The sequence below is a fragment of the Talpa europaea genome, assembly GCF_964194135.1.
Source record: "Talpa europaea genome assembly, chromosome: 2".
NCBI lineage: Eukaryota > Metazoa > Chordata > Mammalia > Eulipotyphla > Talpidae > Talpa > Talpa europaea.
Window position 1 is genome coordinate 37,209,410 of NC_140068.1, and position 25,731 is coordinate 37,235,140.

The 25,731-nt window shown below is 43.1% G+C and overlaps 1 protein-coding gene across 1 annotated transcript; it reads right to left on the bottom strand.

Annotated features, from left to right (window-relative positions):
* LOC311187019 (calcium homeostasis modulator protein 6-like) lies at positions 1 to 20,467 on the bottom strand (the record flags this gene model as incomplete). Its single annotated transcript, XM_084258232.1, has 3 exons — positions 1 to 372; positions 1,492 to 1,980; positions 19,946 to 20,467. The coding sequence occupies 3 exons, from the start codon at positions 20,465 to 20,467 to the stop codon at positions 1 to 3; spliced, it is 1,383 nt and encodes a 460-aa protein (XP_084114358.1).
* Between the last annotated feature and the right edge of the window lie 5,264 nt (positions 20,468 to 25,731).

A 25,731-nucleotide genomic window follows, 5' to 3' on the forward strand; every position in this document is an offset into this window, starting at 1 on the left:
TTAAACTTGTGCCTCTACAACATTAAAAGTAGAAGCCACTTCGCCCTTCTTTCTCGTGTTAACATATTTGTGCAACGTGCTGAAGTATGGCTCCTTTGAATTGAAAGTATAGAGTGATGAAATCTGCTGCCAGTCTTCAGCACTTGGACAAAAGTGATGTGGACGTGAGCCTTCAAAGAAACATTTAACATTCTCATTTGCCAATTCAGTTGCAATCTCTCTGGATTCTTGTCTAAGGCTCTTCTTCTCCTCAATCACATAGATGTTCCTAAATTTCAACTGCCTAAAACTAACTGGAGATCTGCAATAGTGTATAGATGTACCAATCATTAGACTGATGATAACCACAGCTATCAGGATCCAGCCAGCCACCTTAGGAAAACAAAACAGAATAGCAGTTTAGTTATATCTATATCTATATAAAGTTTGTTAGTCCCCAGCTAATTATGTCTTAATCCCTTAAGAAAAAGGAGTGGCATTGTTAGGGGGAAAAGGATGTCCTAAGCTAATTCCATACAGGCTTTGTGGAATACACCCCCACTCCAGACCAAAGCCATCAGGACATTGGGAAAGACAAATCCCATCACCACCGAAGGGAAGTTTGCTGGGGCTGCCCTGTAACAGCATGGCCTCCAGAACCCCTTTCTTTGTACAGCTGCTTGCTGGATGAATCAATTCTATTCCAAGTCATTGCAAAACCCCAGGGAGACCTGGAACTCAAAATATGCAATTTTGGCAAATCCAGTGAAACAAGCATTGCGCTTCAAAATCCCACAAGCAGTGAGGGATGGTGGCTTTATATGTAGACCCACTTCACTGTAATAATTCTGCCTTCTGGATGACTCCTTGTATTCTCTCTAAAAGGTAGCTGTGAGAAGATTCAGGAGGCAAATTGTAGGGCTGCTCCCACCCCCGACCCCCAGCTCTATCCCTTGGAAGAGGTAATCTACAACACTTTTAAGCTCACAGAAACCATCTAGGGTCCTTAAGGCCAGTTAAAGAACAAAGAAGCCTTCCAGAGAGAAAATGTCAACAACTAACTAGACCAGTTGTTGCATCCCCTGCACCAGAAGCCCCTTAGGTCTTCTTCCCATACTCTCTCAAATGGCAGCTGAGAAGTCTTTCTAAGAACGCCTTGCTCTGCCGTGCACTCAGCTACCTGGAATAAAACTTCTTTTGCAAAAACACCCAGTGGTTCAGTCTTTGGCTTTCTGAGCCCCTAGCCACTATCCAACTCAGGTCGATAAGAAAAGGACTTAACGGGCTCTCTGGCACAGCCTCACTACACGGGTACCTTTCCTCCTTTTCCTTCATTTCATTTAAATATTTGCCTTTTGACTCAGTAGAAGCAAGTAACTGTCCGGGTTTGTCTTCAGGTGTCTTATACCTGGAGAAAAGGCACCGATTCTGCCTCACCGGTCAGCCCCGCACCCCATCTCCTGAGGCCCAACCCCTCCACTCCTCCCACCCGCTCCAGTGCCAGCTCTTGACCTGCGATTGGGCTTTGAGCTCCTTCAGGAGGTCCTGCAGGTCCTGCTCTTGGTCCCACAGACAGGGCAACTTGGGCATCAATGTGGAGCAGTTGTCTTTTCTGCCCAGGCACATGCGTAGAGCTAAGGAGGGGATCCCGCTGGCGAAGCACTCGTAGAAAGTGCCCCCAAGCAGCCCCACAGCGACCCAGGTGAGGGGGGGTACCAAGGCAATGGCGCTGATCCTCAGGAACACCTTCAAGCTCTGGAACCCACAGGTGCACGACTGGCTGCGGTTCCGCCTGCAGCAGCCGGTCATCAGGTGCCAGGTGCGTGTGTTCAGCATGAAGCCCAGGAGGAAAAGCGCCAGCGCGGGGACCAGCAGGAAGACCATGCCGTAGGGCAGGTTCCAGGTGGGGTGGCAGGGGCACTGGAATACTGCAGTGGTGAAGATGCTCTCTCCGCCTGCGGTTAGCAGGGTCACCAAACCATATTCCAGGTTGCTGCGGGACTCGAACAATTTGGGTAACATCTTCAGGATGCTGGTAACCCAGGTTGCCATTTCAAGTCAGACCTCTTTGCTTCTGCCTCTTTGCTGCTTCACCAGTGGTTTGGGTGGGCTGGGGTCTGGAACTCCCTGTTCTTAGCAAAAAAGCAACTTTCTGAAAGGGCTTCACAAGGTTTCGATTTCTTTTTGCAACCAAATCAGTTCTGGCAGACAAACGGAATCATGCACATATCCTTAACTGACCCAGTCGCCACCCATTATTTTGTTTCTTTTTTAAGATTTATTCATTTTTATACAAGAACCGGGGTACAGGCCAGATGCGCCAGAGGGTGAGAGGATTCACTGGAGACAGAACAGGCAGACTGACAAAATACACTGCTGAGGTGAGCAGCGGGCAAGGCAGGAGAGGTCTGCTTCCCCATGTGGGATTCTCGCCGGCCTGCCGGGAATCGACCGCGCTGCAGAGGCTGAGGACAGCTTCACAGTGCGGTGCTCAACCGCCTGAGCCAACAGTGAAGCCTAACACCCACTCTTAGAAGATACCACAGATGACCATGAGTTACAGGGCAGGGAGAGGGGTAGCACAGAACCCCCAAACCTGCCTGCCCTAAAATAGGTTCTGCCATCCACTACATTAAGACAAAACACATAGACTTTTAATGGAAAGGAACTTCTATACAATTAGTGTGCAATACAGAAAAGTCAAAGAAGATAGTTTCCAAATCAAGCATCCAAAATTACCCATCCCCTTGTGGGTAAATGTCCCACCAAACAGGTTGAGTCCAAAGCAAGGCCTGAAAGCCGTGTACAAGTCTAAAGCACCTTCTGGCAGGGACCCATAGAAAAGGGTCAGAACCAATCAGACCAGTCTGGAAGGAAAAGAGCAAAATCAAAACTAAGATAAAAGCTGCCAGTGTTAACCTCCCCATCGGTCTCTCACCCATGTCTCTTTCACCCAATCTATTACAGAACAACCCCAATATAAAACGGGTTGCCTGACTGTGGGTTCTCACCTGTGTGCTTAAAGGGACTTATGACTGCTAAATTGCAAACACACAAAAAAGGTTGATAAAAGGTTTATTTACAAGGGAAGGGGAAATAGGGAAATGATAAATAGGGAGAAAAAGAGGAAGCTAAGTTCGGAAATGTATCCTACCTGTTCTGTTGACCTGGAATCCCAGTGATCTGCTCAGCTGGTGAAAGGCCGAGCACGCTGTGTGGCCAAGAGAGAGACCCTGGTCACATCAGCCACTTCAATACTCAAAAGAGAACATAGCTGCTTAACTCCACCCTCAGGTGCTGGCAACCTTCCCTTTGGTAATCATGGGATTTGTAGTTCCCAGTGTCTTGATGGAGTGGAGTGGAGTCCACAAAGCAGTATGGATTTTGCTCAGGACAAACTTTCCGCCTAACAAATCCAGGACCAAGAAGCAAGCACAGATTTTTCACATGTCTCTCTGCTTCTTGTGCCTTCTTCAGGCCACCTTGTGGCTCTCCATCCCACTTCCCACTCAGTGTCCTCTCCACCTTCTTCTCCTCCCTACTCAGTTCCACCCTCCTTTAGATGGGGCAGGGAACCTGGAACCTCCCCTTTTCCTGGGGACCCCTCTGTTACATTTGTACTCTGGATTTAGGTATTCTGACCTTGCTCCATTGTTCCATTTGTGTCCACCAAACTGCAAACTGGGGTCTTTCCTTACTGTTCCTGACCCAGTGCACCAATCCAATGGACACAACGCTTTTCACTTGTGCAAGTTGGGAACAATTCCAATTTCCTCTATTGAAGCCCCCCTGCTTCCTAAGCCAAGTCCAGGAAGACCAAATATTTTTTTAAAAAACACTGAGCATTTATGGGAAATATTCAATGACAAACTTCGTTTCTCTTTCATAAGGTAAATCGCATCACAGTCCAGCTCAAACTCTCATGCCTCAATGACCTGTTCTCTCCTTGTCCCCCTCCTGGAAAGTACCACAAAACTAATTCACATTGATTTAACCTCTTCTGGATATCCCTCAGACTTTGGACTGAATATATCACAAAGACTTCTGCCTTTTGCCTCTCAGGTATGTTATAACACTGTCAGTACCTGGAGGAGAGTTAATTTCTTACCCAGTGACTAATAAATTATTGAGTAGTGGGGGAAATACATGATCGTTCACTTGTTGTATGAATAAAAATTAACTGCAGCTACATCGGGCTAACATATATCGAAACTTAGTCTGTGGTTCCATGCACATGAAAGAAGAAAGACTTTGACATCAGGTGCATTGTGCCTGTGTGCATGTGTCTCTGTGTTTCACAAGATACTCCTATAAGACTTGGGACAAATTGCATGTTTGAGGCAAATCATTCTGTGGCTATCCTTGCTGTGATCCTACATCTCCAAAAACAAAACCCAAAAACCCAAAACTTTTGTTCCCTGTCCTTCAGGAGACCATTCCTCGTACTGGTGGGTCCTTCTTCACCGCATCCCACTCCTTATACCATTGCCTCCCCTTCACACTGTCCATATACCATCATAAACAAATCCCACTGTATCTACAACCTTTGTGCAGACAGCTTTATTCAAATCTCCTTTGACTGAGCCTCCTGATAAGGTTTCTTTAGTCTCCTTATTTCTCAAAACTAGAGGGAGGACTGGCATTTCCCCAGCACTCAATCAAACCTTGCTTTTTCACCACCCTCTAACAGTTCATCCTCCTGTAAGGCTCAAGATATTGAGTATTACTTCCTCCCCCACTGCACTCCCACCATTTCTGTTCATGCTCTTCATTTATTAAAGCATTTCATCTGGTGACTGCCTTCTCATCAGCCCGTTACTGATTTTAGCTAAGGATTTGATTTCAAATATTTTTAATTATAGATACTTTTAACTTGTTAATTGGCTCCCTCAATTAGAATAATTCATTTTTTAATCTACTAATTAGTCTGTTTATTCATTCATTTAAATGTTTAATAAGCACTTAGACTATGCTAGGATTTGGGCCTCCCCTGGTGGCCCAGGCAGTTGAGCGCCGCGCTATGATCTGTCCACCACCTCTGCAGAGCCAGTTCCATTCCGGCCAGCCTGCGAGGGTCCCGCATGGCGCAGCAGACTTCTCCTGCCTTGCCCGCTGCTCCCCTCAGCAGTGTATTTTGTCAGTCTGCCTGTTCTGTTCCCCACTCTGTCTCTGGTGAATCCTCTCACCCGCCCCTGCATCTGGCCTGCATCCAGGTTCTTGTTTAAATAAATAAATAAATCTTAAAAAAAAAAAGAATATGCTAGGACCTGATATTGGATACTACAAAGAACCACATAGACGTCCCACTCTCACTGAGTTTAGAGTGTAGTGGAGAGGATACAGATAATGAGGCCAAAGCTCTGAATCTTCTGTAGATAACTAAAATGGAATCATGTAGTAGAGAGTGTTCTGAAAAAGTTTCCATGAACAGATGACATTTAAGCCAAAATCTGAATGACAAAGACTCTGGGGTGCCAAGGAAGTTGGTCTTCTGTCACTGGAAAGAAAACTAGTGATGGGAGAATTGAGGGCGAGAAGGAAGATGGCAGGCATATCGTGAGCACAGAGCTGCTGGTGAAGGTCAGCTTTAGGGACTTTGTAGAACAGGCTATGTAGTTTACAATCCTAACCCTGAAGCTCGTTAGAGACTGGGTTCTATCTTGATCTATTTTCCTATCAACTTATATCTCAAAACAGGACATCTTGGATTTGCTACCACGTGCTCCTCAGTCATGGATCTCCCGGAAATGGATCATTATTCTCTACTTACTACCAGTTTTTCCATAACTGTGAGAGCTTGAGTTCTGCCTGCCAGCATGGATTTTCTCCTAGAACCTTCATTTGAGTCTAATACCTTGCCATCCACATCCATCACGTCTGGAGCCATTCTGGATATTGCTATGTCCTTTATATCCACTCTTTTCTGAAAAGATATTGCTCAGAACTTCAGCCTTTAGTGGAAATAGAATAACGTATTAATGGTGTGAACAGAATTTGAGAATTTTCTCTGAGAAGCAGACTAGATGGCCTTTGGAGGATCTTTACACTTCAGGAAATCTATAATTTTACACCAATTTACTACTTTAGCTTTCAAGTAACAAGTTAGAGATCCTCATGTTAAGCACATTGAGGAAACAATGATTATGGGCTTTGTTTTATTTTAGTATTTGGTTTCTGCTTACAATCATTATCAGCTTCACATATGGGTCTCAGAAACCACAAACATTTCCTGAAAAACACAAAAGCAAAACCAAGAAAAATTCTTGAAGGAAATACATATTCACTCAGTATGAAACTGAAAGTTCTCATGGTCATCTTCAAATGATATATTGAGTTCTCTAAAATTGTCTATAAACCTTATGAGAATTCAAATCAATGGTAAGACCCTGCTTGGAATACTATTTCTAGATTCCAGCAAAATATCTATTCTAGCCCCAACACCTACCCATGAGAGAAAAATGAAATTAAGATTCATATGTTTTTCATACAATGTATCCAAGTAGGGAAGGAAGAAGTAAAACTATCACTATTCACAGATGATATGATAATATACATAGAGAACCCCAAAAACTCCACAGAAAAACTAATTAAACTAATCAATCAGTTTAGTGAAGTGGCAGGATACAAACAAATGCAAAAATCAGTAGCTTTCCTATATACAAACAATAAATCTGAGGAAGAAATCAAGAAAACCATCACTTTTATTATTGAAACAAAAAAATCTATACTTGGGAATAAACCTAACAAAAGAGGTAAAGGACCTATACAAAGAAAATTATAAAACACTGTTAAAAGAAATAGAAGAAGACACAAAGAAATGGAAAGACATCTCCTGCTCATGGATTGGAAGAATTAACATTATTAAAATGGCCATCCTACCAAAAGCAATTTATAGATTCAATGCTATTCCAATAAAAATTTCAATGACATTCTTCAAAGAAATAGAATAATTATTGATGAAATTCATATGGAATCATCAAAAACCCCATAGACAAAGCTCTCCTGAAAAAAAAAAAAAAGAAGGGAATGGAGGCTTCACTCGCCCAGATTTCAAACTATACTACAAAGCCATAATCATCAAAACTGCATAGTATTGGAACAAGAACAGACACACCGACCAACAGAACTGAATAGAAAATCCAGAAATAAACCCACAGATTTACAGTCAACTAATCTTTGACAAAGGAGCAAAGATTATGTACTGGAGCAAAGAAAGTTTGTTCAATAAATGATGCTGTGAAAACTGGGTCACTACATGCAAAAGAATGAAGATTGATTACTACATTATACCACGCACAAAAAAAAAAAACAACTCAAAATGGATTATAGAACTAGACTTAAGACCTGAAACCATAAAATATATAGAAGGAAATACAGGCGAAACACTACATGACATACACCTCAGTAGCATCTTTAAAGACTTATCGCCCAAAGCAGTGATAGTGAAGGCAAAGATCAACAGCTGGGACTACATCAAATTAAAGAGCTTCTGCACAGCAAAAGAGACAATAACCAAAACTAAGAGAAACCCCACCAACTGGGAGAACATTTTTGCACACAACACTAATGATAAAGGACTGATAACAAAAATCTACAAAGAGCTGATGAGACTCAACAAAAACAAAGAAAATAATCCAATCAAAAATGGGTAGAAGAGCTAAAAAGAAACTTCTCCAAAGAGGAATTGCAAATGACCAACGGGCATATGAAAAAATGTTCAACATCTCTTGCAATCAGGGAAATACAATTCAAAACTACAATGATATACCCTCTCACACCAGTGAGATATACCCTCTCACACCAGTGAGAATGCCACATATTAACAAAACTAGCAACAACAAATGTTGGCGAGGATGTGGAGTAAAAGGAATTCTCCTGCATTGCTGGTGAGAGTGCAAACTGGTCCAACCACTGTGGAAAGCTGTGTGGAGATTCCTCAACCTACTAAAGATAGAGCTTTCATATGATCCAGCAATTCCACTCCTAGGTATTTACCCAAATGACACAGAAACAATAATTCCAAAGAGCACATGCACCCCTATGTTTATAGCAGCACTGTTTAAAATAGCTAAGCTTTGGAAACAACCCAAATGCCCAAAAATAGATGACTGGATCAAGAAGATGTGGTACATTTACACAATGGAATATTACTCAGCAATCAAAAAAGATAAACACATGCAGTTTGCAGAAACATGGATGGAGCTAGAAGGGATCATGCTCAGCGAAATGTCAGAAAGAAAAAGAAAAATACCGGATGGTCTCACCCCTAGTAGGAATTTAGAAAACCTAAATAAGGGACCAGGAAAAAGACTAATTAATACCAAGTAAAAATCAAAATCAACAAGCAACTATCAGCCAGAGACACACTACGGCAGTGGGAGGGGAAGGAAGGATTAGGGTCAAAATGGGGGGGGGGTGCAATTATATGGAGAATATAACCAAAATGAAAATGCATACATTGTGCAAAAATGAAAAATGATGTAAGAATTATATAAAATAAAATATTAAAATAAATAAATAAATAAAACACATTCTGGATAAAAAAAGAAGAAAAGAAAAATGATATTATCCAATAAAAAAATTCATGTCTTTTAAGTATCTACCATGTGTAAGACACAATTTTAGATAACAAAATTAACAAGTAAACTTAGAGAAAGACAGGTTAAAAAATATATATGATATATATGGGCATTATAGCCTAGTGCCCAGGTGTTCAGTAAATATTTGTGGCAATAATGAGTAAATCAATCCATGAATGAGTGAATGAAGGAGAAAATATGTATGCATGTGTGTGTATGTGTATACCTCCCTTGTAGATGCATGTAACATACTGTGAGATCCAAAAATATTGTCAAGTATTTACTTCTGAGAAGTGGGAGACCTGGTTGGAAATGAATTCAGGGAGATATCTGTTGTATGTCTTTCCTTTGGATTTGATATTTTTTTAAGATTTATTTATTTATACAAGAACTGGGGTACAGTAAGAGGTGTGGGAGGGTGAGAGAATTCACCAGAGACAGAGCGGGGAGCAGAACAGGTAGACAGACCGAAGACATTGCTGAGGGGAGCAGCGGGCAAGACAAGAGAGGTCTGCTTTGACATGTGGGTTTCTCCCTGGCTGGCAGGTTTAAAACATGCATATGCTGCTTTAAAAGTTGAAAATACTAACACAAAATGTCTTGAGTTAATGGAGAGGCTCTAAGAAACTAGTCAGGAAAGAGTTTTTTCACAATCTCTTCTTTCTCTTTCCTCCTTTACACATATATCAAGGACAACTCCCTGAAACTGGAATGCACACTTTGTCTTGCCAGAAGTAATAAATCATAGTGAGAAACTGATTGTGACTGAAGAGTGCGAACCAAAGAGGAGAAAAAGCGGTAAAATAAGAAAAGGCAAGGTCAAGTGGGTTTATTCATGCCTGGAGGGAAACAAAATGGAAAGATAAAACCTGCCTCCTTTGGATAAAGTGCCTGTGATCTGTCACATCTTCTCTGTGCCCACTATTGGGCCATAGAAACAAGGCAGAGGAGAAAGGTTGGTGGGAAAAAAAAAGGGAGTGGGTTGGTAGCTGACTAGGGGAGACCCTGAAAAAGGATCACAGGGAATTCACCTTCTGGCAATTAGGAATCACCACCACTGCTTTTCAATGTATCCAGGCAGGTTTTTCTTCAATTTGGGCTTAAGTATTTCAGTCTTGCTTCATTGAAAAGCATCCGTTTTGGGGAAAAGTTAGAAAAGCAATAGGGTTTTGGTGAGTTAAGTCACTGTTTAAAAGAGACTGAGAAGCACTCCTGACTATGAGCAGCAGGGAATTAGGGAAAAGGAAACAACTAGTTCCTGTTAGAATTTCAATTTATTCAAAGAAAGCTTCCTGGGTCTGTGGTTATAAAGTTGGAAGAACAGTAAAAACAAGTAAAAGAAATGACATTCAGTTTTATTCTTTTCCCATGGAAGGAGGAAGGAGTTGGGGCAGATATTTGGCAGTATGTTGGGAGTTTATGTAGAAGGGAAATGTATTCTCATCTACAAACACAGAGAAGTAATGACAAGGGCCTCCCTGGTGGCGCAGTCGGTTATGCTGGGCACTGTGAAGCTGTCCACAACCTCTGCAGCGCTGGTTCAATCCTGGCCTGCTGGCGAGGGTCCCACCTGGTGTGGCAGACCACTCCTGTCACACCTGCTGCTCCCCTCAGCAGTGTATTTCGTCAGTCTGCCTGTTTTGTTCCCCACTCTGTCTCTGGTGAATCCTCTCACCCTACCGCACATCCATCTTGTACCCCGATTCTTGTATAAATAAATAAATAAATAAATAAATAAATAAATAAATAAATAAATAAATAAATAAATCTTTAAAAAAATGTAATGACGATGGCTGCTGGAGAACTGAACTGGAAGGACATCAGTGTCTTCTAGATGGACTCTTTGTCTGCCCAGGAACCCCATCCTGCCCTTGATCCAGGTCTGAGTGCTCCATATCCTCATTCTTCAGAAAGTAACTCTCCCCTCCTTAGGGACTGCTTATCCATATGCTCTCTCATATATATATATATATATATATGTATATATATATATATACATATATATATATATAAATGTATATATATGTGTGTGTATATATATATACACACATATATATATAAATGTGTGTGTGTATATATATATATATATATATATATATATATATATATATATCTCTATCTCACTGTCTCTGTTTCTACATTCTTCTCCTAGGAGTCACTTGCATCTGACAAAGATTTAGATAATTCTTTAAGGCTCTCTCTCCAGTGCATTTCCTAGTCCTTTTTGTTTATTACATATGATGCTCTGCTATGTTAATGCAGGGGTCACTTTTACCAGTAATCTTGGAAAAAGCTTTGCCATGTTTTTAGCCTCCATTATCATGCTTTTTTCCACTACTAGATTTCTAAGATGGTGGCTCATATTTTAAGAAGGAAATGAAGTTTTTCAAAGAACCTACTAAAATACAAAGAAGTTCTTATTTCCTGTTGTTGCTGTCTACAGTTACAATAAAAAGAAAAAACCCTCCTTTAAATAATTCAGTTCAATTTTTGCACCCAACACTAATGATAAAGGACTGATCACAAAAATCTGCAATGAGCTGATGAGACTCAACAACAACAAAGAAAATTATCCAGTCAAAAAATGGGCAGAAGAGCTAAAAAGAAACTTCTCTGAAGAGGAAATGCAAATGGCCAACAGGCACATGAAAAAGTGTTCAACATCACTTGTCATCAGGGAAATGCAAATCAAAACTACCATGAGATACCATCTTACACCAGTGAGAATGGCACATATTAAAAAAACTAGCAACAACAAATGTTGGCGAGGGTGTGGAGAAAAAGGAACTCTTCTGCACTGTTGGTAGGAGTGCAAACTGGTCCCACCACTGTGGAGAGCTGTGTGGAGATTTCTGGACCTACTAAACATAGAGCTTCCATATGATCCAGCAATTCCACTCCTAGGTATTTACCCAAAGGACACAGAAACATCAATTCCAAAGAACACCTGCACCCCTATGTTTATAGCAGCACTGTTTACAATAGCTAAGCTTTGGAAACAACCCAAATGCCCAAAAATAGATGACTGGATCAAGAAGATGTGGTACATATATACCATGGAATATTACTCAGCATTCAAAAAAGATAAACACATGCAGTTTGCAGCAACATGGATGGCACTGGAAGGGATCATGCTCAGCGAAATAAGCCAGAAAGAAAAAGAAAAATACCGGATGGTCTCACTCATAGCAGGAATCTAGAAAACTTAAATAAGGGACCAGGAAAATGACTAACTATAAGAAAGTGAAAATCAAAATCAACAAAAAACTATGAACCAGAGACACTTTTAGGGGGGCGGGGGCGGGAGGGGAGGGATTGGGGTCAGAATGGGGGGGGCTGCAATTGTATGGGGAATATAAAAATAAAATTTATTATTTATAAAAAAAATAAAATAAAATAAAATAAATAAATAATGCAGTTCAATGATCCAAAAGACCACCTGTACCCCTATGTTTATTGCATCACTATTTACAATAGGTAAAACCTGAAAACAACAAAAATGCCCAAAAATAGATGACTGGATCAAGAAGATATGGTATATACACACAATGGAATATTATTCAGTAACCAAAAAAGATAAACCTCATGCCATTTGCAGCAACGTGGATGGAGCTAGAAGGAATTATGCTCACTAAAATAAGACAGAAGTAAAAAGAAAAATATCAGATGGTTCACTTATAACAGGAATATAGGGGAACCAAATAATACATCGGTGTAAAAAAAAATAACAGTACGAAACACAACGAAGCAAAAATGGACAATTACAAATAAGAGACATCCTGCAAGGGAGGATGAAAGAGGGGTCAGAGGGAGGGAGGAGGAGCACAGGGGACTGAGGTGATGGTGCACAGGTGCATTGGTGAAGGAAACTCTATGGGGACTACACCTGAGGGGGTGGGGGGAGCAAATGTTGTTTAAAAATGAACAATGATGTAAAAAAATTAAAAAATAAGTAATAATAAATAAATAAACACGTGGTGGTCTTCTTACACCAGTGAGAATGGAACATATCAAAATAACTAGCAACAACAAATGTTGGTGAGGATGTGGTGAAAAAGGGACTCTCCTGCATTGTTGGTGGGAGGGCAAACTGGCCCAAATACTAAGGAGAGCTGTCTGGAGTTTCCTCAGTCTACTAAAAATGGAGCTACCATATGACCTGGCAATTCCACTCCTCAGGATCTACACAAAGGACAGAAAAACATTGATTCAAAAGAACACCTTTTCACCTTTGTTTATTGCAGCGCTATTTACAATAGGCAAAACCTGGAAATAACCCAAATGCCCAAAAATAGATGACTGGATCAAGAAGATGTGGTACATATACACCATGGAATATTACTCAGCAATCAAAAAAGATAAACTCATGCCATTCGCAGCAACGTGAATGGAGCTAGAAGGACTTATGCTCAGTGAAATAAGCCAGAAGGATAACGAAAAATATTGGATGGTTTCACTTATATCAGGAATATAGAGGAACCAAATAAGACATAAGTATAAAAAATATGAACAGTACAAAACACAAGAAAGCACAAAAAGAAATTATAAATCAGAGACATACTGCAGGGGAGAAGGAGGGGGAGGGACCAGAAGGAGGGAGGGAGGGAGGGAGGAGCACAGGGGACTGTAGTGATGTGCACAGGTGCACTGGGATTAGGACAAAGGGCGTCGATCTGATCAGTAACTGCTTCCTGCTGAAAATGGGAAACGTGGGGAAGCAGTCAGGGAGGGCCCCACCACAGGGTGAAGATCTAAGGAATCTCTGATGAAGGATGTGGAAGCCTGATATTCAGCTCCATCTGAAGGACCGCTTGAAGTCTGCTGGTCTATAGACCAGAGATGATTCTGATGAGGGTGTCGAGGATGCAAGGCCCAAACAAGGAAATAATAAAGAAAATTAGTAAGGGAAGAGAAAGAGGAGCAACCAGGACAGAATCTGTTTTCCTATACAGGCAAAGATTGACTGTAGCCAACTAGGCCCTTGTCCTGTCTGCTTTTCAGATTATCTATAATACAGATATTTTCTGATACCTTTAAGTTTTCTTCTATTTCACTAGAAGTGTTAAAGTGTCCTGGTTCAGGCTAGTCATCAGTAGGTCAGTCTAAAGAATTGCAGCAAGGCAGAGTAAGTGGCCCCTTATTCACCAAGAAGGTGATTCTTTTTTGTCTGCCACTTTTAGGGTCATCCGAGGTTTATCTCAACTCTGGGCTTCTTCAGGAAACATTTTGTTCAACTGTACTGGTTCTTCACAGTCAGAGGCAGCTGATGGTCAAGACTGTCCTCCCATTTTGGCCTGTGGGTTGGGCTGACACCCCCCTCTCTTGGAGACTGGAACAGTCCTTCTTTCAGTGGTTGCTGGCAGTGGAAGCAGGGGGCAGCCCATGAATAGGTTGAGTTCCCAAATGCGTGGGACACAAGAGGTCTCTGGTGAATCTCAGCTGGCGGGGTACCTGCAATGGCAGCTGCCATATACTGGGCCCTTCTCTTATTCTTCTCCCTTATTTTGCCTCAGCCTGCCTGGTCTCCCCCCTGGCAATGTAGGCCTTCAAGACCATGTCTAATCTCTGGAACTAAGTAAACTGCTAGAAACTTGTCCTTTTACAGTTTGTAGTAAGTCCCTGAAGCACATTGTAGGGTAAATGGTTTTCAGGCTTTTCTGCCCTCCCACTATTAGGTTTGCACTGCCTGATAAGGCACCTGCAGTTGTTACATTGTTGCAAACTGTCTTATTCACATCTTTGTCCATGGGAGGAGTATATTGAGACAGTCACCAAGAGAAGCAGAAGCAGGAGAGAAGCAGGAGAGAGAAGCTAGAGAAGCCCAGAGTGAAGACATGCCTGGGGCCAGGAGGCCCGCTGGTCCCTGGCCACCCCGATACCCTGCCTTCGATATATCTGGTTGCTGCTCTATATGTAACAGCTCAATAAAAGCCTGAGATACCCACTGAGGGCTACAGGACTCCTCCTTTTTGTGTCTGCCGCATTATAGATAACCTGCTCTGTGACCATCCTGGCACCAATCACATAGAAAAAAATTTTTTTTAAGATCTCTCTTTCAGGGGGGCGGAGCAACATGGCGGCGAGGAGACGCTGCGAGTAAGATCTCCCATTAAAAAAAGTTAATAGGGAGGAAAAGCGGCAGGTCCCAGTGAGAACCCAGACACGGAAGATAAACGGGTGACGCCAGCAAACTGCCCGAAGAAGAAAGTTGCCATAAAAGAGGACCAGAAGGGAGGGAAGCGCAGAACCCTGCTCCCCTCCCCCGCCCACAGAGGCGGCACTCTCCGACCGGCAGAGAGGAGGGAAACAACAAACCAAAACGGCCAACAAGAAAAACGGACACAGCAAGTGGGACTGTGAGTGGAAAGGAACTATTGCAGCCACCACACCCCGTGAACGGGAGCTGTGGAGAACCCTGCAGGATCCGCCGCGGAGGTGAGCTCCGGACGCCATTAAAGTGAGACCCCGCCCCCCAGGAGGAGACCAGCACCAGCACACAGCCCCAGGCCTCCTGGTAAGCTTGCACAGAAAAGCAGCGCGCTGAAAAAGCAGACGCAGATCGGGATCAGGATTGCGCGGAAAAGCGGCGCGCTGGAAAACCAAGTGCGGATCGGAATCGGGATCGCGCGCGGAAAAGCAGTGCAGTTGAAAAGCAGACGCGGATCCAGATCGCAGCTGCCCAGGTCCCTGCGCCTGCGACCTAGGCTTGCGGGGAGACGCGCGGAGGCCCTCACTGAGTGAGCAGGAACCAGGCGCCCAGGCATGGGAGCAGGATTCAAAAGGCGCCATTACCGCGCCACTGAACTGGGTTACAGCCTGAGTCCTGGAACTGAGAGCTTTGGAACTGACACCCGGGGCACGAAATTAGGGGCGTGGGTTCCCCACGACGGTGGGGCACAAGCAGACACAGCACCCCAAAGCCGTTGAGGTGTACCCTACCATTCCCGCTCTATTCCCTGTCCCACGGGGTGGAAAATCAGCTCCCCAAGGGCTCTAGGAGAGATCTCTGGCGCCACCTAGCGACTTGAAGCCAGCAGAGGCGCCTAGAGGAGCCAGTGGCCAGCTGGGGAGTTAGCCCACGTGGGGCCCCTTCCGACCAGTAGTCTGAGCCCACAGGGGGAGCCAGCACCCACAGCCGGGGCATACCAGGCGCGCAGAAGAGTGTACCTCAGACCGGACGCGCAGGGAGTGTGTCCCACATCACCATCTTAGAACAGGGACATTTCTTCAGTAAAGACTACCTGCAGAAGGCTTCCTCAGGAGCCAGAGGTGAGCGGGGGAAGTTCGCCCACGCCAGACCCCCTCTGGCCTGCAGTCCAAGCCCAGAGGGGGAGCAGGAACCCACCGCCGGGGTAGACCAGGCGCACAGGGGAGTGTGTCCCCACATCGGCATTTTACAACAGGGACCTTTCTCCAGTAAAGACTGCTTGAAACTGACAGATGACTCCTGGAGGAACCAGAGGAGAGCAGAGAAGATCACCCAAGATGCCGGCCAGTCCCAACTACACAGTGTCCCAACGCATACAGCAAATTAGAAAACAGACAGTAGGGAGGAGAAGAACCACACGCAACCTAGCAACTCCCCAGGGAAAAAGCACACCACAAAAAGAAAACCAGCCCCCAAATTGCAACGACAGTAACTTGGAAGAACTTCTGAGCCTTCCAGAAAGAGAATTTAAAATTGCCGTGATTAAAAAACTGACAGAAGTCATAAAGGAAAACAATGATAAGGGAAAAATAATCAACGATCAGAAGAATGCAATTGAGTCCCTAAAGAGGGAAAACAATGGTCAGAAGAATGAAATTGAGTCCCTAAAGAGGGAAGTAAAAGAAATGCAGGAGATCAAAGAATTAATGGAAGAACTAAAGAATTCTGGGAAAAGCAATGAAAGCAGAATAGATGAAATGGAAGAACGAATAAGTACTCTTGAAGACACAGAAATAAAAAGAACCAAAAGAGAAAAGGAAAGAGAAGTACGAAGGAAAAAGAACGAAGAAAGACTTCGGGAACTATCTGACTCCATGAGGAAAGGAAATATAAGAGTTATAGGAATACCAGAAGGAGAGGAGAGAGATGTAGGAACAGAGAAAATATTCATAGAGATAATTGAAGAGAACTTCCCAAATGTGAAGAAGGAGCTGAAAATTGATATACAAGAAGCAAGAAGAACACCAAACTTCCACGACGAAAGGAAAAATACAGCAAGACACATAATAGTAAAGCTCTCAAGAATCCAGGACAAGGAAAAAATAAAGAAGCTGGCAAGAGGGAAGAAACAGATAACATTCAAAGGAAAGCCAATCAGGCTGACATCAGACTTCTCCGAAGAAACACTACGGGCAAGGAGAGAGTGGAGGGACATAGTCAACAGACTCCAAGAAAACAGATGCCAACCAAGAATTCTCTATCCCGCAAAGCTCTCCTTCCTCTTTGAAGAAAGAATATGGACCTTCCCAGACAAACAGAAACTCCGCAATTTCATTACAACTAAACCCCCACTCCAAAAAATACTACAAGGAGTCCTAAAGCCAGAACCTCAGAGGGACGAATAACAATGAAAGAAGGCCAAAAAAAAAAAAAGTTATTAAAAGAATAAATAAATATAATCAAAGGAAAGACAAACACAATGGCAAATACAGATGCTAACATATCAATATTAGCTCTAAATGTAAATGGACTAAACTCTTCAATAAAAAGACACAGAGTTGCAGCCTGGATTAAGAAACAAAACCCAACCTTTTGCTGTCTCCAGGAAACACATTTAGCTACAAAAGATAAAAACAGGCTCAAAGTTAAAGGATGGAAAACAATCCTACAAGCAAATGGACCAAATAAGAAAGCAGGAACAGCTATACTTATATCAGATAAAACAGATTTCAAACTCAAAAAGATAAAAAGAGACCCCAATGGTCACTACATTATGGTCAAGGGGACAATACTTCAAGAAGAAATAACACTCATTAACATATACTCACCAAACGAAGGAGCACCAAAATATATCAGACAACTGTTGTCCGCTGTGAAAACAGACATCAGAGAAAACACATACGTAGTGGGAGACTTCAACACACCACTATCAACAATGGATAGATCAACAAGACAAAAAATAAGTAAAGAAACCAAAGCTCTAAATAAGGACCTAGAGCAATTGGGCTTAACAGACATCTATAGAACACTAAACCCCAAAAAAACGGAGTACACATTTTTCTCAAGCGCACACGGATCATTCTCCAGGATCGATCACATACTGGGGCACAAGACAAACATCAACGGATACACCAAGATTGAAATCATATCAACCATCTTTTCTGACCATGAAGGCATCAAACTAGAAATAAACCATAAAAAGAAGGCAAGGAACTTTCCTACCTCATGGAGATTAAAAACCAAACTACTGGAAGACCACTGGACTAATGAGGAGATCAAAGAAGAAATTAAAAAATTCTTTGAATTGAACGACAAGGAGGACACCAATATCCTAAATGTGTGGGATGCAGCAAAAGCAGTAATAAGAGGAAAATATATAGCAATAGAAGCTCACATCAAGAAACAAGAAAGAACTCAAAGAAACAACCTAATCTCGAAGCTCAAAGATCTAGAAAAAGAACAACAAAAAACCCCCAAAACCAGTAGAAGAAAAGAAATAATAAAAACAAAAGCAGAAATAAATGAAATTGAAACTAAAAAAACAATCCAAAAGATCAATGAAACCAAGAGCTGGTTCTTTGAAAAAATCAATAAAATAGACAAACCCCTAGCCAGGCTCACAAAGGAAAAAAGGGAGAAAGCACAAATACACAGGATCATCAATGAAAGAGGAGAAATCACAACGGACACAGCAGAAATCAAAAGAATAATCAGTAACTACTATGAACAGTTATATGGAAACAAGTTTAACAATCTAGAGGAGATGGACAAATTCCTACAACTCTACAATCACCCAAAGCTAGATAAAGAAGAAATAGAACACCTAAACAGACCAATTACAAGCAGTGAAATTGAAATGGTAATCAAAAACCTCCCCAAAAACAAAAGCCCAGGACCTGATGGATTTACAAATGAATTCTACCAAACATTCAGAGACGAATTAGTGCCTATCCTTCACAAACTCTTCCAAAAAATTGAGAAGGAAGGGACAATACCAAACACGTTCTATGAAGCCAACATTACACTAATACCAAAACCGAACAAGGACAACACAAAAAAGGAAAACTACAGGCCAATCTCACTAATGAACACTGATGCAAAAATCCTCAATAAAATTTTAGCTATCAGAATCCAACAATGTATCCATAAGATAATTCACCACGACCAAGTAGGATTCATTCCAGGGGCACAAGGATGGTTTAACATCCGAAAATCAATCAACGTTATCCAACACATCAACAAAAAGAAATATAAAAACCATATGATAATATCAATAGATGCTGAGAAAGCTTTTGACAAAGTGCAACACCCATTCATGATAAAAGCCCTTGAAATTCTTGGGATACAAGGAACATACCTCAACATCATAAAGGCCATCTATGACAAGCCAACAGCCAGTATCATTCTCAATGGTGAAAAGCTGAAAGCAATTCCATTAAGATCTGAACAAGACAAGGATGTCCACTCTCACCACTGCTTTTCAATATAACACTGGAAGTCCTAGCCAGAGCAATAAGACAAGACAAAGACATCCAAGGAATCCAAATAGGAAAAGAAGAAGTCAAACTATCACTATTTGCAGATGATATGATAATATACATAGAGAACCCCAAAAAGTCCACAGAAAAACTAATTCAACTCATCAATCAGTTCAGTAAAGTGGCAGGATACAAAATCAACACGCAAAAGTCAGTAGCCTTCCTATACACAAACAATAAATCTGAAGAAGAAGAAATCAAAAAAAACCATCCCTTTTTTTATTGAAACAAAAAAAAATCAAATATTTGGGAATAAATCTAACAAAAGAGGTAAAGGACCTATACAAAGAAAACTATAAAACACTGTTAAAAGAAATAGAAGAAGACACAAAGAAATGGAGAGACATCCCCTGCTCATGGATTGGAAGAATAAACATTATTAAAATGGCCATCCTTCCAAAAGCAATATACAGATTCAATGCTATTCCAATCAAAATTTCAATGTCATTCTTCAAAGAAATAGAACAATTATTGATGAAATTCATATGGAATCACCAAAATCCCCGAATAGCCAAAGCTCTCCTGAAAAAAAAAGAAGGGAATGGAGGCATCACACTTCCAGACTTCAAACTATACTACAAAGCCATAATCATCAAAACTGCATGGTATTGGAACAATCGTTTAGAAAATCCAGAAATAAACCCACAGATTTATGGTCAACTAATCTTTGACAAAGGAGCAAAGACTGTGCATTGGAGCGCCTTCAGGAGGTCCGGCTCTAGGTTCCACAGACAGGGCAACTTGGGCATTAATGTGGAGCAGTTTTCATAGCGGTCAAGGCACAAGCGCCTTGCTAAGGAGGAGATCCCGCTGGCGGAGCACTCGTAGAAAGTGCCCCAGAGCAGCCCCACAGCCACCCATGTAAGGGGGGCAACCAAGTTGGTGGCGCTGATCCACAGGAACTCCTTCCAGCTCTGGCTCCCACAGGTGCACAACTGGCTGCAGTCCTGCCTGCAGCAGCCGGTCGTCAGGCGCCAGGTCCTTGTGTTCAGCACGTAGCCCAGGAGGAAAAGCGCCAGCCCAGGCAACAGCAGGAAGACCATTCCATAGGGCAGGTTCCAGGTGGGGTGGCAGGGGCACTGGAAAACTGCAGTGGAGAAGATGCGCTCTCCGCCTGCGGTCAGCAGGGTCACCAAGCCATAGCCCAGCTTGCTGCCATGCTTGAGCTGTAGGTCCAGCAATGTGGGAAACTTCTCCAGGATGGTCTCAACCAAGGTTTCCATTGAAAGTCAGCCCTGGGTGCGTCTGCCTCTTTGCTGCTTCAGCAGTAGTTTGGATGGACGGAGTCTGGGACTTCCTGTTCTTAGCAAAAAAGCAATTTTCTAAAAGAGAAGAGGGCGTCACCAGGTTTTGATTTCTTTTTTGCAAACAAATCAGCTCTGGCAGACAAACAGATTCAAGCACACACCCTTGACTTTCCAAGTAGCCACCCATTCTTAGAAGAAGGTAACACAGGTGTCCTTTATAAGGTGGAGGCCAGGGCACAGATGGGGTATAGGGGTGTAACTTGAAACTGCTGCTACCTGCATCCCAGAAGGTGGCTCTGATGTTTTCCAGGGGCCCTGATAAGCAGCGTTGAAAGAACAACCAGTTTTGAGAGAAAAAAACTTCTTTGGAAAGCAACTTCATCTCCGCATTCTTCACCTCTCTGCAAGACCGGACCCTGTCCTATAAAACTTGCCCTTATCCCCCAATGGGTGCAACTTCTCCGACCCCCACGGGGGTTGGAAAACCTCACCCAGGAGCACAATAAACTTCTTGCCTGTGAGAAACTTAGCCTGGCTTTCCTTTTCCTTACCATGCTAATCCTTTCATGTTGGTGCCGAAACCTGGGAAGCCTGTGTCCCCTGGCGCTGGGGCCAAATTCCGGTCCCTGGAGCCTCTCCTCTCCATTGCAGATGCCTCACCTCCACCAGCAGCCTTGATTCCCACAACAACCACAATATCAACCCCTTCCTGTGCCATCTCCTGATTCTCCTGATTTTCCTGCCTTGGACCTGTTATTAAAAAAAAAACAAGGTGGGCCTCCCCGGTGGCGCAGCGGTTGAGCGCTGGGTTGCGAAGCTGCCCGCGGCCTCTGCGGCGCCGGTTCGATCCCCGGCTGCTCCCCGGCCACCGGAGGAGGGTCCCACATGGCGCGCAGACCTCTCCTGCCGCCCGCTGCTCCCCTCAGCAGTGTACTTCGGTCCTTCTGCCTGCTCTGCTCCCCGCTCTGGCTCTGGTGAATTCTCTCACCCTCCCGCGCTTCTGACTGTACCCAGTGCATGTATAAACAAAACAAACAAACAAGCAGACAAATAAATAAATGGAACATGCCTCTATAAAAAAAAAAAAAAAAAAAAAAAAACAAGGGAAAATGTGGGAGCTTGTATTATTGTGTGCCTCAACTATTCTGTGTCTTTGCCTTGATTATCCTTTGCTTTGACTGTTCTGTGCCTCTCAGTGTGCAGAAACAGGGAAAGTTAATAGGGAACCTCTCAGGGCAAAAGTCCTGGTGTGAGGATCTATACATGCTGAAAACAGCATGTGCAGAAACAGCAATAGGTGTCATAGCTAGAGTAGCATAACACTGACACTTTTCTTGGCTTTCTCCTATTTCTCAGTCATGGCTGGTGCAGCTGGTTACGCATCCCCCTCACACTTCTGCATTCCCCATTGCCTGCTTGCTTCTTTGATTTTTTTTATTTTCAATGCCACTCGCTATTTTCTGTGCACATCCCTTCAATGCCCAATCTTAGCAGCAGTTCCTACAAATGCGACTCCTCTATGCCAGGAAACAACTGAGCATCAGACAAGGGCGACAGCTCCCCCTTGGCCTGGCTGAGTAGCCCTCTGGCTGCATGGGTATTCCCACTGGTGGGACCACTAATTCTAATTTTGGTATTTTTTCTCCTTGCCCCCTGTATGCTCCAGTTCATCCAACACCGCATTTGAGAGATGACCCGCACTGCCTTCAATCAACTTGGGCTACACCCCTACTCATGCCTCCCTACCAGCAAACCTGGCCATTGACCTTACTTCTTGACCTTGCCTCCCCACACTGCCCCACCTCAGCAAGAAGTAGCCAGAAACAATACTTTGCTCTTTATCATGTAACTAAGCAGTTGGAATGTAAGGTGTAAGGTCTTGCCCAGGGCAGAGATGGGGTAGAGGCAGGGAATTTGAAACTGCTGCTGCCTACATCCTGTTCCAGCTCTGATGGTTTGCACAGGCCCCAATAAGCAGATAAGCAGCATTGAAAGAACAACCAGTTCTGGGAGAAAAAAACTTCTTTGAAAAACACCTTCAACTTCGCATTCTCCACCTCCCTCCAGGCCACACCCCTGGCCCTTATCTCCCAACAGGTGCAACTTCTCTGACCCCCACAGGGGTTGGTGAACCTCTCCTGGGAGCACAATAAATTTCTTGCCTGTGAGAAACTTAGCCCAGCTTTCCTTTTCTTTACAGCACCAATCCTTTCATCTTGGTGAAGAAACCAGGGAAGGCTGTGTCCCCTGGTGCCAGGACCTCCTTCCAGTCCCTGGGACCTCTCCTTTTCATTGCAGATGCCTCACATCCATCAGCGGCCTTGATTCTCGGGGTAAGTCCTCTGTTTGACCCTCCTTCCTATTAGCCCCTTGCCTCTGGTTATCAGTCTCCTCTCCCAAATCCCTGTTTTGGTTGGCTGTCCTGTAAAATGTGGGCCCACGTCAGCTGACCCCCTGTTATACCTAGACCTGTATTTGGGATGCCCATCCAGACTAGGTGCCCAGTTTAAGGCAAGGCGAGCAGTGGTGACGTCCCCCTCATCTGTCTGTCTCCTGTCCTGTAGGCTACAACTGAGAGGTGGAGACATCCCCCTCGCGTGTTTGCCCCCTGTCTGTTGGCCAGAACCTAATTGTGGGATGCCATGATCCTGGGTCTGTGTCCCTTGTAGGTCAGGTCAGGCTTATGGGACAGTGTATCCTGACACTGTGCCCCCTGTTGGTTGGGAAAAGGAGCGGGGTTAGCCATGGGGTCTTCAAATTCTAAGCCTGATCTGGCTACTCCACTGTGGTTCCTTCTCTCAAACCTTGGTCCTCTGGGACTAAAGCCAGATATATACCCTAAGCGATACATTTTTCTTGCAACACTGCCTGGCCTCAATACCACTTGGATAAAGGCTCTCACTGGCCGGAACACGACACTTTCCATTTCACGGTCCTTACAGACCTAAGCAATTTCTGTCACTGTGATGGAAAATGGTCAGAGATCCCTTATGACCAGGCTTTCTTTCTTATGTACTTCCAACCCTCCCTCCCATCCCCCCCCCCAAAAAAAAACCTGCCACACTTTCCAAGTTCTCCTTGCTGGAGATTCCTCTCACTCCCCACCCTCTGGGAGCTCAGCTTCCAACACTCAAAAAAAAAAAAAAAAAAAAAAAAAAAACCTGCCTAATGACCAGTAGTCAACTTTCTCAGATTTTTTAGATTCTCTTTTCTTCACCTCCTTCTGCTCCTCAGGGACCTGCCTCCAACCACCCTCCATCCACAACCCCCACATAATCCAGCCCCCCCTTTCACCTCCTAGCTGCCACACCTGCTCTCACCAAGACCGTTTTATTACCTGCCATGTTGATCCACTCAGATCCTATTATCTGGTGAGTATATGTTAATGAGTGTTATTTCTTCTTGAAGTATTGTCCCCTTGATCATAATGTAGTGACTGTTGGGGTTTCTTTTTACCTTTTTGAGTTTGAAATCTGTTTTGTCTGATATAAGTATAGATGTTTCTGCCTTTTTTTTTTTTTTGGTCCATTTGCTTATAGGATTGTTTTCTATCCTTTAACTTTGTCTATTGTTATGTTTTATAGTTAAGTGAGTTTCCTGGAGACAGCAAAAGGTTGAGTTTTGTTTCTTAATTCAGCCTGCGACTCTGTGTCTTTTTATTGAAGAGTTCAGTCTGTTTACATTTAGAGTTAATATTGATATGTTTGTGTCTGTATTTGTCATTTTGTTTGACTTTTCTCTGGCATTTTTTTTTTTAGTAATTTTTTTGGGTCTTGTTTTGTTCTTATTCATCCATCTGTTAATTCTGGCTTTAGGACTCGTGGTATTTTTTGGAGTGGGGGTTTAGTTGTAATGAAATTCCGGAGTTTGTCTGGGAAGGTCCTTATTCTTTCTTCATAGAGGAAGGAAATCTTTGCGGGATAGAGGATTCTTGGTTGGCATTTGTTGTCATGGAGTCTGTTGACTCTGTCTCTCCATTCTCTCCTTGTCTGTAGTGTTTTTTTTTCAGAGAAGTCTGATGTCAGCCTGATTGGTTTTCCGTTGTATGTTATCTGTTTCTTCCCTCTTGTCAGCTTCATTATTGTTTCCTTGCCTTGGACTCTTGGGAGCTTTACTATTATGTGTCTTGCTGTATTTTTCCTTTCATCATGGAAGTTTAGTGTTCTTCTTGCTTCTTGTATGTCTATTTTCAGCTCCTTCTTCACGTTTGGGAAGTTCTCTTCAATTATTTCCTTGAATATTTTCTGTGTTCCTAGGTTTCTCTCCTCTCCTTCTGGGATTCCTATAACTCTTATTTTTCCTTTCCTCATGGAATCAGATAGTTCCTGAAGTCTTTCTTCATTCTTTTTCATTCAAATTTCCCTTTCCTTTTCTGTTTTGGTTATTTTTATTTCTGTGTCTTCAAGAGTACTTATTCGTTCTTCCATTTCATCTATTCTGCTTTCACTGCTTTTCCCCAAGTTCTCTAGCTCTTCCATTAATCCTTTGATCGCCTGCATTTCTTTCACTTCCCTCTTTAGGGACTCGGTTTCATTTTTGTGATCGTTGATTATTTTTCCCTTAACGTTGTTTTCCTTAATGACGTATGTCAGTTTTTTAATCACAGCAATTTTAAATTCTCTTTCTGGAAGGCTCAGAAGTTCTTTCAAGTCACTGTTTTTGCAATCTGGTGGGTGATTTTTATTTTGTGGTGTGTCTTCACCCTGAGGACTTGCTTGGTTGCTTGTGGTTTTTCTTCTCCCTGCTGCTTGTTTTCTAATTTGTCCTTTGCATTGGGACACTGTGTCACTGGTACTGGCCGGCATCTTTTTGGTGTGCTCTTTCTAGGATGTTGGAAACTGGCGGTCCAATTGAGTCCAATACTGTTATGCAAGAAGTCCAGTAGGGCAGTAATACTATGAATATGTTAATGGTCGCTGTCACAGAATATCTCCTCCTTCTGTATTTGTTTAATTCCAAAGGTGTCTTGAAGTCACACAGACTGTCCTGGAGGTGGGGTGGCTAGATTGCTTACTTGGCTCCAAATTGCTGGATATCCCTCTGGGCTCCAACTCCTTACCAGGGAGTCTTCTGCTCACCTCTGGCTGCAGGGGCAGCCCTCTCCCAGATCCAAGCAGTCTTGGTTGAAGCAAAGGTCCCTATTCTAAAATGGCGAGTTGGAAGCACACTTTCCTGTGCCCACGGTCTGCCCTGGCTGTGGCTGCCTGCTCCCCCTCTGGGCTCGGACTGCTGGCCAGAAG